Source organism: Bacillus rossius, chromosome 1, assembly GCF_032445375.1.
Source record: "Bacillus rossius redtenbacheri isolate Brsri chromosome 1, Brsri_v3, whole genome shotgun sequence".
Classification (NCBI taxonomy): Eukaryota; Metazoa; Arthropoda; class Insecta; order Phasmatodea; family Bacillidae; genus Bacillus; species Bacillus rossius.
In genome coordinates, this window is record NC_086330.1 from 75,889,280 (window position 1) to 75,905,718 (window position 16,439).

At 38.6% G+C, this 16,439-nt stretch overlaps 1 protein-coding gene across 5 annotated transcripts in view; it reads left to right on the top strand.

Moving 5' to 3' along the window:
• LOC134538005 (transducin-like enhancer protein 4) overlaps positions 1 to 16,439 on the top strand; it is a 237,887-nt gene that overhangs the window by 158,838 nt on the left and 62,610 nt on the right. The window contains exons 7-10 of one of the 5 annotated variants that reach the window (XM_063379005.1): positions 2,828 to 2,857; positions 6,848 to 7,049; positions 8,108 to 8,152; positions 12,166 to 12,194. In XM_063379005.1, the coding sequence (XP_063235075.1) occupies positions 2,828 to 2,857; positions 6,848 to 7,049; positions 8,108 to 8,152; positions 12,166 to 12,194 (306 nt within the window). The remainder of the gene's footprint in view (positions 1 to 2,827; positions 2,858 to 6,847; positions 7,050 to 8,107; positions 8,153 to 12,165; positions 12,195 to 16,439) is intronic. The other 4 variants (XM_063379006.1, XM_063379012.1, XM_063379019.1 and 1 more) reach the window with 4 other exon arrangements.

A 16,439-nucleotide genomic window follows, 5' to 3' on the forward strand; every position in this document is an offset into this window, starting at 1 on the left:
ATTTAAACTTTAGTTTCTCTTACCACTGGCCGAGACTCAAATCAAGAGACGGAAATCCATCGAGTCAATCATTATTCTATTAAGTGATTTTTTGATGACTTTTGAAATTTTTATTTTATTTTTTAGGACAATTAATACAAATTTACAAGATGGTGGCCAATATAAATTATTACTGCACTTTAGCGGGTAAAAATCAAACTAATATGGCGGCAGCATCCTCTAGCAGATGAAAAAAAGATGGCAGCCTCCAGAAGACGAAAAAACTATGGTAGTCCCCAGTAGTCAGCGATATACCTTGGCATTTCACTGGTTCTAATCGAAGACTCAATGACGTAAGTGCGTTTTTAATTAAAATTCTATAAAATTTGATTGATAATATTTTTTATAAATTCTAAAAATTTTCCATGAAATTTTGGGATAATAATTACAGATTTGAAATAAAGCGCTGTGATTTCATTATACAAGATGGCGGGATTTTTAAATTAAAAATTTCATTAATTTTAATTTTTTTCCCTATTTTATAGCATAAAAATATGGATATACAAGATGGCGGCCGTAACAAAAAGTGCAACGTTTATATAAAGATGGTGGGCGTGACGTAAGCAAATCTTTTATTACTTTTTAAAATGGTAATTACTGATTTTCTAAATTTTTTTAGTACGTAAATGACATGTTTACTCTCGCCGGGCATCGAACGGAGGACTAGGATGGATTTTTTTGTTCAAAAATCATAGATTTCGTGTTTACGGTCAAGGTCACAACCTCGGCGACTTAGGGCGGCTTGCTTTTAGGAGTCTTGAGCAGCTGTTAATAATTTGGGTTCTTTCAAAGTCAAATTTATTTTGAGGCATTTCGAATTTTTTAATTTTTGAGGAATGAAATGGGAAATTTTCCTTAAAGATGGGAGTTTTTCCTTTTGAAATAGGTAAATTTATGTGAATTTTGTTTTGTTTTTGAGCTAATTTGACTCCAAAATTGCCGCCGTGACGTCACAATCCAAGAAGGCGGACATCGCTACCACTACCACCACACTCCGACATCAGGCGCCGGAAATACATTTACATACTACTCTGTTATGTACAAATTTAATTTGCTGTGAATTTTGTGCTGCCTACTCTTTGCAAAAACTATTTGATTTTCAGCGAATGACTTTTTTTCCAGGATGTAAATTACCGTTTAGGTAAATCTGATTAATACAACCATGTCCGTTGTGTCGATTGGACGTGACTCTAATCGTAATTGCTACTTTATTTTAATATCACATATAGGTTAAACTAAAAAAAAGGGGAGATGAAATACTAAAGATAGAAACCAACCACACGAAATTAAAAATTTTCTCATTAATAAGTCGACCAATGAAGAAGCAGAACCCGCCCAATAGTATGTTACATAGGCTTGTCATGGTTGGCACGGACGAATCAGCAAAATGTACCGGCCGTAATTTATGATTTAAATTATGCTGCTGTCACGGTCGCCAGTACATAACCGTACACACGTACTTCAATTCAAATAATTGTAAAGATTTATTGTGCTTTTGCTGTAGCCTCACTGTTGATATGGAACACCCACCATCCAGAGAGATATAAATCACGGTCTACCAACTTGAGACATATCGAAACTGAGCGGCCGATGAACAGGCGACGTTAACCAGTACATCAAGAGGGTTGTGGAGTCTTATCTTGAGACCACTGAACCCACAAATATTCCAGCCCAGAGCATTAGTGGTTATTTCTTGTCATGTCGTGGACAACGAAGTCATTAACGACGGAGCATACAACACATTTGAGGGATGTGGGAGAAAGTGCCATACCAGTTATTTAGCGTTTGTTTGGAGCACGGAATTCAGTGGCCTATGGGCTGGTATGCACAGTGCTGTTTGTGCAAAGTGCGATATAGGCAGTGTCATAGGAAAACCTCAAGAATGGACAACAAAGATGAATACATAAACACACGGAGAACAAGTCGAAATCGGCTGATGCCAAATGCTATATTCCGAGGCAGCACAGATAATTTTGTATAAGTAATGTAAAATAAATTACAGCACAATAATATAGTGGGATGAAAACGACGAGACTGTCTTGTCGTCAGCCCACTGTTGTCGCGTGTACCGTAATGTGTATGCGTGCGTGTGTGCGTGCGTGCGTGCGAGCCCTCGGATTCGCGCGGACAGAATAACTAACACGGGTTATTGAGATTTTAAATAAAAACAAACTTCAATTTTTTGGTAGAAAAAAATTTGATACCAAATAATTAAAAAAAAAAAACTACAGTCGTCACTATGCTGCGATTTTCCATTGATGTTGTATTAATTTGTTTTGTTTTTTTATGAAGAAGTGAAAGAGGTTTTATTTGGATTTGGGGGGGGGGGGAATTATTAATTTACTTTCAGGAAATACATACATTACTATACATAAACAATCTTTGCCTCAACGTAAACACTAACCTACTTAAGCGATGTGAACAATTCAATATCTGAGAAAATAAATGTTCTTCGCGATCTGAATATTTGTCTAGCATATTTTCTAAAGACACTATTCGTGTATTTACAGGAAACCAATAACAACTTAATGATCAAATTTTATATAATGGTTTTAAGTTGTTGCCAGTTTTAATTTGTAGTTGTAAGTGTGACGACTTGTCTTGAATATTTCTTTCCACAGGTTGGGACTTAAGGTGAAGTGTCTTCTAAAGCGATTGCGTCTGTGTAATGAATTGTGATGGCTTGTAATTGGGGTGACTTTTGTGTGTATGTATGAGCAGTGATGTGTAGGGTTCGTCCCAGTTGTTTCGAATCGCAAAACACATATTTTTCTTTCTCTTTTTGCAGCAACAACGCCCCGACCTTCCTCGATTATTGGTTAGTATTCAAAGTAGCCTCTCTCTATTCTGTGTGTCTGTGGCATGTTTGTTCACATTATTCCTTTTTTCTTTCTGGCGCATGCGCGTTGTAAATACTTGTTTGCCAATCACGAAAGCTATTTCAGAGAAGGAAACCCACAGAGAAACGAATAACACACGTTTGTAATCATAGGGTATGAATTAATTTCTTTCCCCGATATAAATTCACCGGCGCCTGAAATTTTCCCTACCCTCTGTTATTTTGTTAAAAATTGAGTTAAATAAATAAAGAATTAAGCCTCAGGATAAAATATTGTTCGCAAAAAATATTTGGTTAAATTTCACATACTCAAATGTTTCGTGGCAGTTTAAAAAATGTTTGAAGCCTACTAACAAAAATAAATTAATATTTGACCTCAAAAGTAAGATATTTTAAACCATTAAACAAATAGTTTTTTGTCATTTCATTATAACTTTTCCGTCATTAAATTTTTTTGGTAAGGTGAATTAACCATCTATTCCAACATAAGAATTAAAACCCTTCATTGTTTTGCACATAAACAATGACAAAAAATGTATTTTATGCAGTCTTTCTGTAAATATATTTGTATACATACACATGACATAAAGGCAACGTGAGTACTTATTTGTAACATAAGCGATATTAATTTTTTGCAAATTTCTAATATTAGTCTCTAAACCAGCGGTTCCCCATTTTTCCGGCCAGGGAACCATATGATCGACTTTTCTTTTGGCGGAACTCCAGCTCCTTCGAAGATAGTTATTTGACGTGTCTGCTTTATGTGGTATTCGTCCTGACTCACGGAACCCCAGGGTTTCGTGGAACACTTTTTGGGAACCGCTGCTGTAAACTACAATTAAATACAAATATGAGATGTGCTGCTTGGTTTTTAAGAAAATTTATTCTATGTTGAGTGTGTTTTGTTGCATGGTATGTTTGTCTATTGGTTAACATTTATATCTAAATATGTTGCCTTTAATTATTATTTCATAAGTGTGCTTCTTCCATCTAACGTCTAACAAAACAGTTTTCAAACCACACATCTTAAGAGGTATAGTTAACAACAAAAAAGAGAGCAAGTCTTTAAGTAGTTGCCAGTGATGTGTAACATAACCTCAGTAACGCGAAAATTCATGTGTTCGCATGTTGCAAATACACTTATCATAGAAACTCTGACACGAAATTTAACGTAATTTTTTTTATAATGCCGAGCGTCATAAGTATACGCAAATTGGGTTTTCAACTAATTTATGGACGCGAATCACACGTAGTTTCTGCACCCGCTGCTAGAATTCGCTGCCGGAGCAGCTACGTGGTCAATTGAATAATTTGATTAGCAAAGCGAAAGTTTAAACTATGTAATGAAACGGCTCCGATAAAAGAGAAAAAGATAAGAAAAAAATAATACAAAACCCCGGCTTTGGACCTAATTTTCAACAAGGAATTTTACTAAAATACTGCCCAAATTTTTAAAATTCATTAAAAAGTTAATGCTGTGAATTTTTCTTTATCTCTGTGAACATTAGTTTGCGCCATCCGCCACAGATGGTAGCACCGTGGTTACACATTTCCGTCCACGTGACTTCGGTTCCATTCGTGAAATTACTCCTACCAAATGTCGTATTCCTAAAGAAGGAAAAAAAAAACCGCTGAGAAATAGTCTTAGCGTCAAATGAACTAACGAAATGTCTCGTTTTCTAATGTTTGTTATAGTGGCGATTATAGGATATCTTGGAAGCACCCAGGAATTATCGCCTTAAAACATTCAGTTTAATAAATTAGCCTCATCCAGTTCATGCCAATAATGTTCATGTATAAAAAAGTTTTAAATGTGGATAAATGGGCGATGGAACGTGGATTCAGATATAATCCTCAAAGAATGTTTTCAGGAATTTTTTGAGAAATAATTTTTGTGCGAATGTATCAAAACACGCATTATTTTAGCAGAAAAAAATAATTTTCGTAGTTCCGTTTACAAAGTATTTTGTTTAAATTAATTATTTCAAAAGTTTATTCAAGAACATATTTAGTTTCAATTAACATAAAACTACTTTCCAGTAATAAATATAAGTATTTTTGACAGTTTTCTGTTCAATAAAAAATAATTATTCCATAAAAAAATAATTTGTAATGTCCTATTTTTTCTCTTTCACTACCAACAGTAAAATTTGCGTGTCTGTCGATATAACGTAGTTGCCTTCTGCATGAATCATCATTAATCTTTGTTTGCTGTACATAATATGTTGTGCGCGTGACTGTGCTTTTCTGTCGCATGCTGGAAAACTTCACTGAATTAAATGTCCAGTGTATATTTCCAATAACTTCGAGCGTGCGTTTGTGATAAGCTGTGCTGTCAGCAAATACACATTTACGCAAAATTTTATCTGCAGTACACAAAATCGTGTTGGTTACTGCAAACCAGTCCAGGTAAATTTACATTATAAATAAACGAAGCTAACATGTAAAATCTAGTGTGAAATAACAGTTTATAATTTATTCTCGTATAATATAACTGACAGATTTTCTTTTGCAGTTATATGATGGAAAGGTTGCAATAATCTAGTTTCCTTAAGTAAAACAATTGTTTAGTTGGTAGGTCTGATGCCACTGTGAACCAAATCCAAATTAATAAATTTTGGCAAAATGAGTTTCCACTTTAAACTTAAACTTTGGGTTATAATTAAACCCTAAATCATTTATTGATTACTATTTATAATTTTACAGCTAACAGTCAGAAATAATTTATATTGTTTAAAATTTATGATTTTGCGTGGAAGATTACATACCTAATAATTGCTATAAGCTCTGACTACAGATCTCAATTATTAATTTCTCAAGAAAAATAATTTTCTTTTAGTTACTAGATAATCAAAATTTGTGTGGAGATTATTAATTTCTCGCTTGAACGAATTTAAATCTTACCTATTGCTCATGATATTTTCCTTTCATAACATTTTCATTTGGTGTCCAGTTTCCACTATGCGCATGCCATCACGCAGTCCTGAGAATGGATCATCCACCCCGTTCCATATCCTCTCGCTTGTGCATGCTCCAGTAAAGTTATAAACTTCTTAATGTTTAAATTATTATTTTTTACCTTCTGTGGACGCGACAGTGGCTTGGAGCCGTGATTTGTTTCTCCTCGTCCCTTCTTTCTGTCTGTGTTCCAAGAAGTACGCCTTTGAAAAAAACGCCTGGCGTTCTTTTATTATGATGCGTGTTAAGACCCGAGGAAAAGTTGAAAACGCCGTGAACACTCGAGATGTTTCTCTCGGTGCTGGTAATTGGTTTGCGATGCCGCGTCGTGCGAAACGTGTTCGTGGAAGTGTAGGCGCTTCCTCTTGTTACGTCGAGTTTCTCTCTCTTCACCTGCGCAGCTTTCGTTTACTCCCCGACGTCTGCTTTTTTTTTTTCTATCGTCACGAATTTCCAAGCCAACCGAAGTAGTCCCCATTCACCCCTTCCTATATTCGCGTCAGGAGTTGAAAGACTCGTAAAAAGTCAAGTAGCAAAGTAAAAACTTTTTTTCTCTCCTTTTCAAGTATGAAACGATTTCAGAGTTCCGTAGCTGTGCTTTTCCGCGACGATTCCGACTATCGGGACGCCAATTTGTAAGGAAACACAGTCGTGCCCAAGACTCACGTCCCTTTGAATAAACAGTTGAAATGAGCGCTGAGTGCTTGTGGATCGTTGCAGCAACTCGTGCAAGCAGATGTGCCTGCTGACGGGCGATGACGAGTGCTGACGAGTGCTGACGGGCGATGACGAGTGCTGACGAGTGCTGACGAGTGCTGACGAGTGCTGACGGGTGGTGACGAGCGTTGACGAGTGTTGACAAGTGCTGACCGGCGATGACGAGCGCTGACGGGCGGTGACGAGTGCTGACGGGCGGTGACGAGTGCTGACGGGCGGTGACGAGCGCTGACGGGCGGTGACGAGTGCTGACGGGCGCTGACGGGCGCTGACGAGCGCGGACTGGTGTTGCAGCAACAGATGCACGCGCAGCAGCTGCCCCACGCCGCGCACGCGCCGCCCATCCCCATGATGCCGCACCCGGGGCTGCCCGGTCCGCCCAACAGCGCGGCCAGCCTGCTGGGGCTGTCGGGGGCGCTGGGGCCGGCGCCCCACCCGCTGTCCATGCTGAGCTCCAAGCCCGACCTGCACCGCGACGACGTCAAGCCGGGGGCAGGTGGGTCGCCGACCACACCCGCGCATCCGCCGGCGACCTCGAGATATAGGCCCCTATGTCTGCACCGATTGCTTCAGAGTTGCTATGGACCTAACAAGTTCTCTAAGGTTCTGTTAATACTAGATTATGACTCTTGTAATACATCCCGATATCCAATGTACTTAAACTTGTAGATCGTGTTAAAAGTATGCAAACTCAGTCCTCGTAAGTTAACGAAAATCTCCAAGTCTGTAAAAAAATGTTGATGTGCCTCAAAACTTTTAGATGAAGCTTTAAAACAGCGTGAATTATAAGTACTGATGGCCTGAAAACATACATAGCCTCGGAACTTTTTCACAAAGTATCATATATGAAATATATGATGTCGCGTCAGCGGTCTGTATATCTCCTGGTCGTTGGCGCAGACTAACTTTGTTGTACTGTGTCATTGTGTTCAGTTTTGTATTTATCCTTTAGTTTTTATGATTAAAGTACAATGTATATCACTTGTGTGACAGCGGGAGATTGGATGAGGCAAGGTCCAGTTTGTTGTTGACGTCGAGGTGACTAGAGACTGACGAGGAAACACCAGCTCACGGCAACGTCCGCCACGTTTCTCCACTTGGGAAACATCTCTGCCTCGACCCCGCCGGGATTCGAACCCGCAACGTCTTAGTGAGGGGCGACCACGTGACTCCTAAAGCGGTTGGTTGTCTTAGCTGAGTAATTACTGCTTTTGGATTACAAACTAGTTAGTACTATCCACTTACGATCAACAAAATATCAAGTTACTCAGAACGTCAACAATTATGTATTTTTAAGTGGATAAATTAAAAAAACTAAATCTATACTGTCAATGTGAAGTGATAAAACAAAATAAATAAAAGAACATTTATCTTTAGTCTTACAAAATAAAACAGATGGTATAAGTTTTGGCCACAGTAAAGTTAATTGAGTGAACTACAAATCATTTTGTAGTCTGTGGAAGTTTGTTTGTGGGTATGCTTCATGCAATCCAAAACAATGTGCACATTTATAAAATACATTCTTTCATTGTTTTGTACAACCTTTGTCCCCAGAATCGAAAAGCTTCCACCGCTACCGCAGCCCTAATAATGCAATAGGTAAGAATGTGCACTATCTGTAGTCTTAAAGGGAGGTGTTGGGTTTGACTCCCGACCCAAGTGTGTTGTGTGTGTTTGGCATTTCAAACAATGAGTTTGGCTAAGTTAGTGAGTAAGCTACCCTCCTGATAATTAGTTATCAGATATTTAGTGAGATATCGCTTATTGAACTTTGTCAAATGATACCTATGTACTAATTTGCTTGTAATTTTATTACACTAATAATAATATTATTTACTTTATTTGTTACGTGGATTTTGCATTATTAATGTTAGCATTTACATGTGAAATAGTGCCCCTTAATTATTAGCTGTACTCTCTCCATCAAATAGTTTTTTTTAAAAGTGGGAACAACTATCACCAATTCTAAAAAATATAACGATATTTATTTTAACAGTCCATAATAATTGCTGACATTTGTTTCAATAATCCCAAAATTTTAATAGTTTTTTTTCCATAACGTATTTTAGAAACCAAATAACTTAGAGCAGTTAAGTCAAAATTCGTACATTTATTTGGACACCATTGCATATGTACATATGCTTGCTGGTGAGATATGAAATTAATTGAGCTGAACCATCGATGAAGGTCCCCAGTGTTTAGTTTAGTTACGAGGCCATAGACAGGTGAAAGCTGCAGTGGAGGGCTTTTTGCAGAACCTTTTTCGAGTGCACATAACTTCCGTTCTGCGTTATGAGACAAAATTTTCTTATTTGCGTTTTACTAAACCACTTTACTTTTGTAGAATTAGCGATATATTCCGAACAATTAGTTTAACATGATCACGCGTTATGCATATGTGGCATATTGCATGACTGCCCGGAGCTGTGTGCATGCCAGTTATATAGACGCGAGGCTAGGCATTGAAGAGGTGGTCAGGGGGACAAATTAGTCGAGCCCTGAAAGATTCTCGATATAATTTGGAGACATATAAAATGTAAATCATGAAACAATTGATTATGATTTTAATTGGCTCATGAGTCTTTAACGCACCGTAAATACAGGAAGGCAATAAGAAAATAACCAACATGCAATCCGGACAGAAGGTACACAGTGGCAGCAGCCAATGCTAGCCTAGGGCCACAAAATAACGAGAATTATGGAGGTCTGTACCAATTTGCCACCAAGTTTAACTTAATACATAAAAAAAATACACATGTATCTACTGTTCCGGATACTTTGCCAGGTTTATGGTCGAGTACCAGATAGTAAAGGCACCAAGGTTCAATGCTAGGTCCTAGTTGTGGAGTGCTGGGCAGGATGACCGTAAGGTCGAACTACAAGCTGTATCAGAGCGCATCTTCTTCACCTCTGCGACTGGCGCGTACATACCTGCAGCTCTCACAAGATAACTCTTGATAGTAATGGGTGACAATGGTTTTACAGGCGCACATTTCATGGCAACAGTGTAAATAAAAGTCGTGTTGGCTCACACTTCATAGCTAAGGGGTCCGCTGAGCCAGAGGTTTGTTCGTGTCAGTGAGGCGGGGTGATAAGTGCGACACTCGCTGGTGCTTCTGGTGCGGTATCGTCTCTAAAGCCAGCCCCACACGATACCCTTTTCCTTGGCAGTTTTCATACCTATTTTCTGTTAGCACGCCTGCTCATGTGTAGGTAACATTTCAGCACCCTTCCAAAGAGTCTGGCTCTGGGTATAAAAGTTTTCATACCCGAAATCTTAGCCAAAACCGTAATAAAACGTTATATTTTTCTGTATATCCACGAGCGGAATTCGTCAAGATGGTGGACCAACGTGTAGCAATATAAACTCGTATATAGCTGCCTTTTTTAAACATTAGGGGACGTAACAAATGTAATAGAATGACAAATGAAACTTTATAATAGTAAAACTATTCTATAATATATTTGGCGAACTAAAATAATCATAAAAATATGTAATCGCAAGTTTTAAAATACGTAATAAACATGCATTAATGTAGTATTTATTTATTTCGGTAGCGTTGTGGTATAACTTGTGATTGGAATGTTCATGGTGTAATTTTTGATGTGGATCAAAACCTCGTCACGTCAAACGTTTTTTTTTAATTTTATTTAAATAATAGATTACTGGATTATACATATTGTGCTTTAAGCAAATATGTATTAATAATTTTATTTTTATTATTGCTATAATATTATTAAATACATGGCACAGTCAATTGGTTATATTATTTCATTCTAGCTAGAATTATTTTTACTTAACATAAAATAAAGAAGTAATTTAAACAAAATAATAATTCTCTAGTTATAACGCCAACGTTTACTAGGAAACGACTATCTATAAATTATTAATGAATAAACTATAAAAATCCATAGCAACCCACACCTGTTAGCTGAAATGAAAATGCGAGATGGTTTTCCTTCACTTTAGATTTTATATTTAAGTTTATTATGCGAACTATCCGGGGCATAACAGAAGTTATAGCAGGAAATGGGCATCGTGTGGGATGGGCTTAAGCGCATCGCGCACTGGCGCGCAGTCTTCTTGTCGTCCATAGAGCAGCTGTGAGATTTAAGCAGAGACCAAAGCATTTTACGGCGTAGAATCGAAAGGTATGAAGCACGTACCCTTTTACAAAATTCTGTACTGAGAGTTTTACGTAAACTTATTATTTTTTTTTTGCCATTTTCACTCCCCAAAAATACAGTTTTATCCGTTATCCGGAATTTGTCCACAATATGGGGAATTAATTTTAAAATTTTAACACCAGTCTTGAAAAAAAAATCACCCTTTACAACTCTAGTTGCGTGCTTCTCTTCTTTTTTCTGAGAAAACAAGAACAAGACCTCTCAGTGAACTCTTGTTATGGTTTCTAATATTCCACGCGGCTAGGTATCGAGTGGGATTCGAACCAACGACCCCGCCAAGACCACATATGTCACTGGAAAAGGGAGGAAGAGGGGGAGGAGCTGTTTGAGCTGCTAACAAGGTTCCAAACCCTCCCTTTCCCTCAGACTCTAGACCTCCACTCCAGTCTCCCTTCCAGCGAGGCTGGAGCGCCCTCCAACCGACCCTCCGGCACTAGTTATTTCTTTTTGCGTCACGGAGCCGCTGTTGTCTCCGGGAGTGCCTCATAGAGCCGACACACTCTCGGAGCTCCAGACACAAATATCCCTCTGCCTTCTGGAGGTACAGTCGCTACAAGACCGCGGACTCGGGAGGTACAGTCGCTGCAAGGTCGTGAACTCGGGAGGTACAGTCGCTGCAAGGCCGTGCACCTGGGAGATAGAGTCGCTGAAAGGCAGTGGACTTAGGAGGTAGAGTCGCTGCAGGGCCGTCGACTCGGACAGTACAGTCGCTGCAAGGCCATGACGCACCACGTTTACAGTTGTATCGTTTGATTTGTATATAAATTTTTCCACACTTGTGAAATAAAAGGTTGTTTTTCAGCAACTACACTATAATTTGTGAACAATTACTACACTAAATATTTATTTTCATAATTGTGAAGAATAACACTCAATTCTGTCCAAATATTTGACTCGGCTTTCAGCTCAAGTTTATTATTACGTTTTACGGTTATACGGAGGTCTACTTTGGACCTTTGTATATGTATCTACGTGTAACTATAATGGCATTCTTCCCGGAGGTTACTGGCTGGAACCTTTCAATTATTGACATAAAAGTTTTACTTAGTAATGTTGACCAGAAAAAAATTACTACCAAAACATTACGAAAATTTCTTATGGATAGTTTAAATGAGAAAGTATAGCAGAAAACCAATGTTTGGAAAAGGTGGGGTATTTTATTAGTGTGTGTATCGTACAACAAAACCACTTTTGCTGCGGTCAAATAAATTGCTTTATATTGTAACCATAACACATGGAATATTGTTGGATCTATGCTGATTAATCTGTTGTACAGTATAATCACAATAATAATTTTAGCGTGTATTATTTTGGGGTGTTTTGTATACAAAACTGATGTGGTTTCTTTCTGTTTTTTCCCCCTCCGATGGCGCCTTCTTCGTTGTGTTGTGACATCGCTCGCCATCTTGGTCTGCTGACGTCAGCAGCCTTGAATTCCGCGGAAGAGCGTCATGTGAGTACCTACCACTTCCTTCTATTTTATCCTCAGCTGTGTTGCTAGGCTAGTCTTTAGTTTCACCGCCGTTGTTCTGCACGAAGAGATATTTAAGTTCTGGTTGAATTCGAGCACGTTGAGGCAGAAGTTTTGCTCTATCCAATAATAAATTTTGCTAAAAAATTTGAAACCAAATACAAAATAGTTTGTTAATTCTACCAGTACGTGATATTAGTTTAATCTATATTTAAAAACTCATCGTTGAATGACACAGTTTGTCTAATAAACCGCCTATGTACTAGGCGCACTTGGCAATCACTTAAACAGTGATGATTCCTGAAAAATCAATTTAGTGCTGGATAATGTCATATAAATAGTTACCTGAAATAATACAGCAATAAAAAATTTTGTTTTCGTTAGCTTTTTAGATTTAATTATATTACATGTTACAAAATTTGAAATTGTTGAACCCCTCATAGACATTTAAAACGACTTTATTGGCTGATTGTTCCTGACGTAATAATACTTGTAGGTCAGTAAATTGAATTGCGTGTTTTTGTAAATTTCGAGAGCAGCCGTAGTGTTTAAGCTTTTAAACATTTTGTATCTACAAGTAACTTGTGATAACTGTAGGTTTCATACATAAAAATCACCAAATTTCGTCTGTCGTTTACATTTGGAATGTCTGCCTAATTTTTTGTCCAATAATGTGATTACTTAGTAGCTTAATGCGAATTCATAATTCGATCGCACATGTTTTTAAATGTTCCATCCAAGAATCATCAATTATATCTTGCATGGACAAACGGAAAGTATTGTTATACTTCGCTACCTGAGTGCATCGAAGACAAAGTTGTAGAAAGCGGCGCAAGGCAGAATTTGGATAGAGCTACCTGTAAATCTCAAGGAGGAAGATAATTTCGGGAGCTAAAATAATGATATTGATGTAAGTAACAATAATATGCAAATTACATACCACGCGCCAGGCAATATTGCCAATTCTATTGGCATACATCCATTTTATGTTAGGACGAAAATTTTGTTGCTGCACAAAACAGCACGCACGCTCTACCCAATGTCGCTGTATGTTTTAAGCTACCCCGCCTCACTTAGTCATGTACCTTTAAGTTTTGTGTTTTGCCAAGCTCCGATTCTGATTAAGAAATGTTTCTAAAATAGTATCACAGTAGATAAGTCGTAGAATTTTGCCAACAAAATACAATACGCAATGCTTACGTAGTGATGCACCAGTAGAAATAGCTCTAAGAGAGAAGAAACAGTGGCCTGAAATCGCAATAATCCCACGTTATAGGTTTTTGCCTTTATTCTATTCAGTAACTTGCATAGACTACTATTTTAAATATGTATTTCCATAAGTGAACAAACGTATGGACAGGAAAAATTAATTTCACACACTCACACACGTGATCCGCGTGTAAGGGTCTTCAGCCTTCCATTCTCCCGGCAGAAAGCGGAGGAAGGAATTAATTTTTTTTCCCCTGCATAGAACGGAACTCGCATTTTATTTTATCTTTCGCGAGATGTATAAAAATTAAGGAGACACACGGAGCTGTGTTCCCGAGACGGTAAGCCGGCCTTTGTTTTGGAATATTTCCTCCGTTCCTTGTCTTCCTTCCTCCTTCCTCCTTTCAGTTTCCTCTATACTTGCCGGGAATATAGTACAAAGCATTTGGGAAAGGCGGCTTAGCTTTAATCAACTCTTCCGGCAAAGATTTATGGGGAAATAATCCTTCAAAATGAATGAATCAAGGAAGCGGTTGGGTAGAAGCACCCTGGTCTCAGCTCTGAACGCGAAGAGAACGAGAGAGAGAAAGAGAAAGGCGTGAAGAGGAAATTTGGCAGGTTTTACATCACAACCACCCTTAACTTGGGCGATGACTTTCGCACTCTACTGAAAACTTCATAAACTATTCCTATCTGTGACTGTGCTTGATCAAGGACAATTTTTTTACAGCGAATTTTTTTTTTTACGAAAATTAGGTAGTTAGGTAGGTCAGTAGATTATTTGATAGGATGTTACGTAAAATGGATATGCTACAACGCCTCGGCGCTGTCGTTGGGTAAGAGAATGTTCTCTTAGCATTAAGATTGAACACTTCTCTCGTTCCCTTATCCACTGATTCTACACAAGTAATTGTAAATGGCGGATTAATACTTCGCAAAAAAAATCAGTGGTTTAAAAATGGTGTAATTATTTACAGCATGTTGAAAAATCCGTGGCACATACATGATGAGGTAATATAACGAGACAAGCACAAATCACCATAAAATACATGCTCGGAGCTCAACCGGTGAAGCACTGGAGGACGGTAAGTGCTGTGTTATGAAAAGATGATGAACAAGACAGAAAGAGATGGGATAACAGGACACCGATGAAGTTATGGAAAAGTTTTTATTCGACGATATCCAACTACACATCCCACATCAGAACAATTGCTCATACTTGCGACTGCCAACAGAGACGCACGTTTCACACACATCTTGTTGGATAACGTTCTCCGTAAAATCTTGATATTCCCCTCGCAGTTAGGTTCACAAGCCCGCGCATTCAATGCGCGTCGGCCTTCTCTGGATTCACCAGCTCATCCATTTCGTTGGAGACCCACAGCACAAATTACGACGGTTTCTAGCGCTTCACCGGTTGAGTTACGAGCGCACATTGAATTAGTGACTTTTGCTCGTCTAGTAGCGTTCTGTCATCCGCTAATGTATGCACCGCGAATTTTGAAACATATTGTACACTGTGCCGCTGATGCCATTGATAAATGGTTGGGAAGCGCTGCCCCAGGGGGTTTGTGTACTGGAGCACGTTGCTGTGGAACTCCGCCCGCCCGCGGCAGACAACAAATGTCCCAGCTTTGTTCCGGCGGTTACGCCGCACCCCCCTTCTCCGAGTGCTGAACCTCCGGGCGGATGGGGGGAGGTGGAGGTGTAATGACAACATAAACCCTGTACACCCCTCGCGCCGGGGAGTGTTACCCTTGCGAGAGGGGCGGGGGAGGTTTACAGCCTCGTATAACCGCCCAGGGGCGCGCGGGCCCGCAGCGACAATTGAATCCTTTTTATTGCCCTCGGAGGAGCCCCGCGCGGTCGCCGGATATTAACCCTTACGGCGGGCGCCTTTAGGGCTTCGTTCGCAGTGCGGACCTGTGCGACCTTGACCCCTACGGACTCTTACACTTCCTGCCGACGCCTCCTCTCGGGCCTCGGAGCAGTTTGACGACGTCTTCCCGCACTCCAAATTTAATTAAGCTTCCATAACAATCCAAGGGCAAGATTTTGATAATTCTTCTTCTTTTTATTACTTTGCCGCTCCTCCGGTGTTTGTGCGTGTAAGAAGGAATTCAAGTGTCTTGCGTTTTACTTCTTTTAGGATGATCTTTTTAAATTTTTTTACCATTTCACCAAAACTAGTGCTACTAAAATACCAACCTAAAAAGAAAAAAAAAGTGAATGAAACTTTCTTTTCTTGCCAGTGATGTCTGAACATTTAACCTCAGTAACAAGCAAAATCATGTGTTCTCATGTTGCACATACACTTACATCAAACTCGGACACGAAATTCAACGCAAAATTCTTTAAAATAATGCCGAGAGATGTGTGTGTGTGTGTGTGTGTATATATATATACACACACACACACATGCAAATGGTGTTTTCGACTACATTTCTTGATGCGAATCATAAGTAGTTTCCGCACCCGCCACTATAATTCGCTGCTGGAACAGCTACATCGAATATTGAACCATTCGATGTGCAGAGCGAAATTTTAAACTATATAATGAAACGACTCCGATAAAGCGACCAAGACTTGAAAAAAAATACTAAACCCTGGCTTTGGACCTGATTTTCGATAAGGAATTTTATTAAAATTATGCTAATCTTTTTAAAATTCATAAAACAGTAATACTGTGAAGTTTCTCATCATTGCCTCTATGAAATTTTATTCTCACTATCCGCCACAGATCGCAGCACCGTGGTTACACATTTTCGTTCCAAACTATTTCCGTTCCATTCACGAAATTGCTCGTACCAAATCCCGTACACCGAGAGCTTACATGTTTACACACAAAAATTGAAAATTAATACATTTTTTAATGAAAAAATGTAATTGAGTATAGTTACAGCAAGTTTTCTTTAAACCATAGCTAAATACTAAAAATTATTTATTTTAAACTAGACTCTAATAATATTTCGTAGTTAGCATTTAGGAAACTTTTTTTTAAATTTTTTCATAACCAGG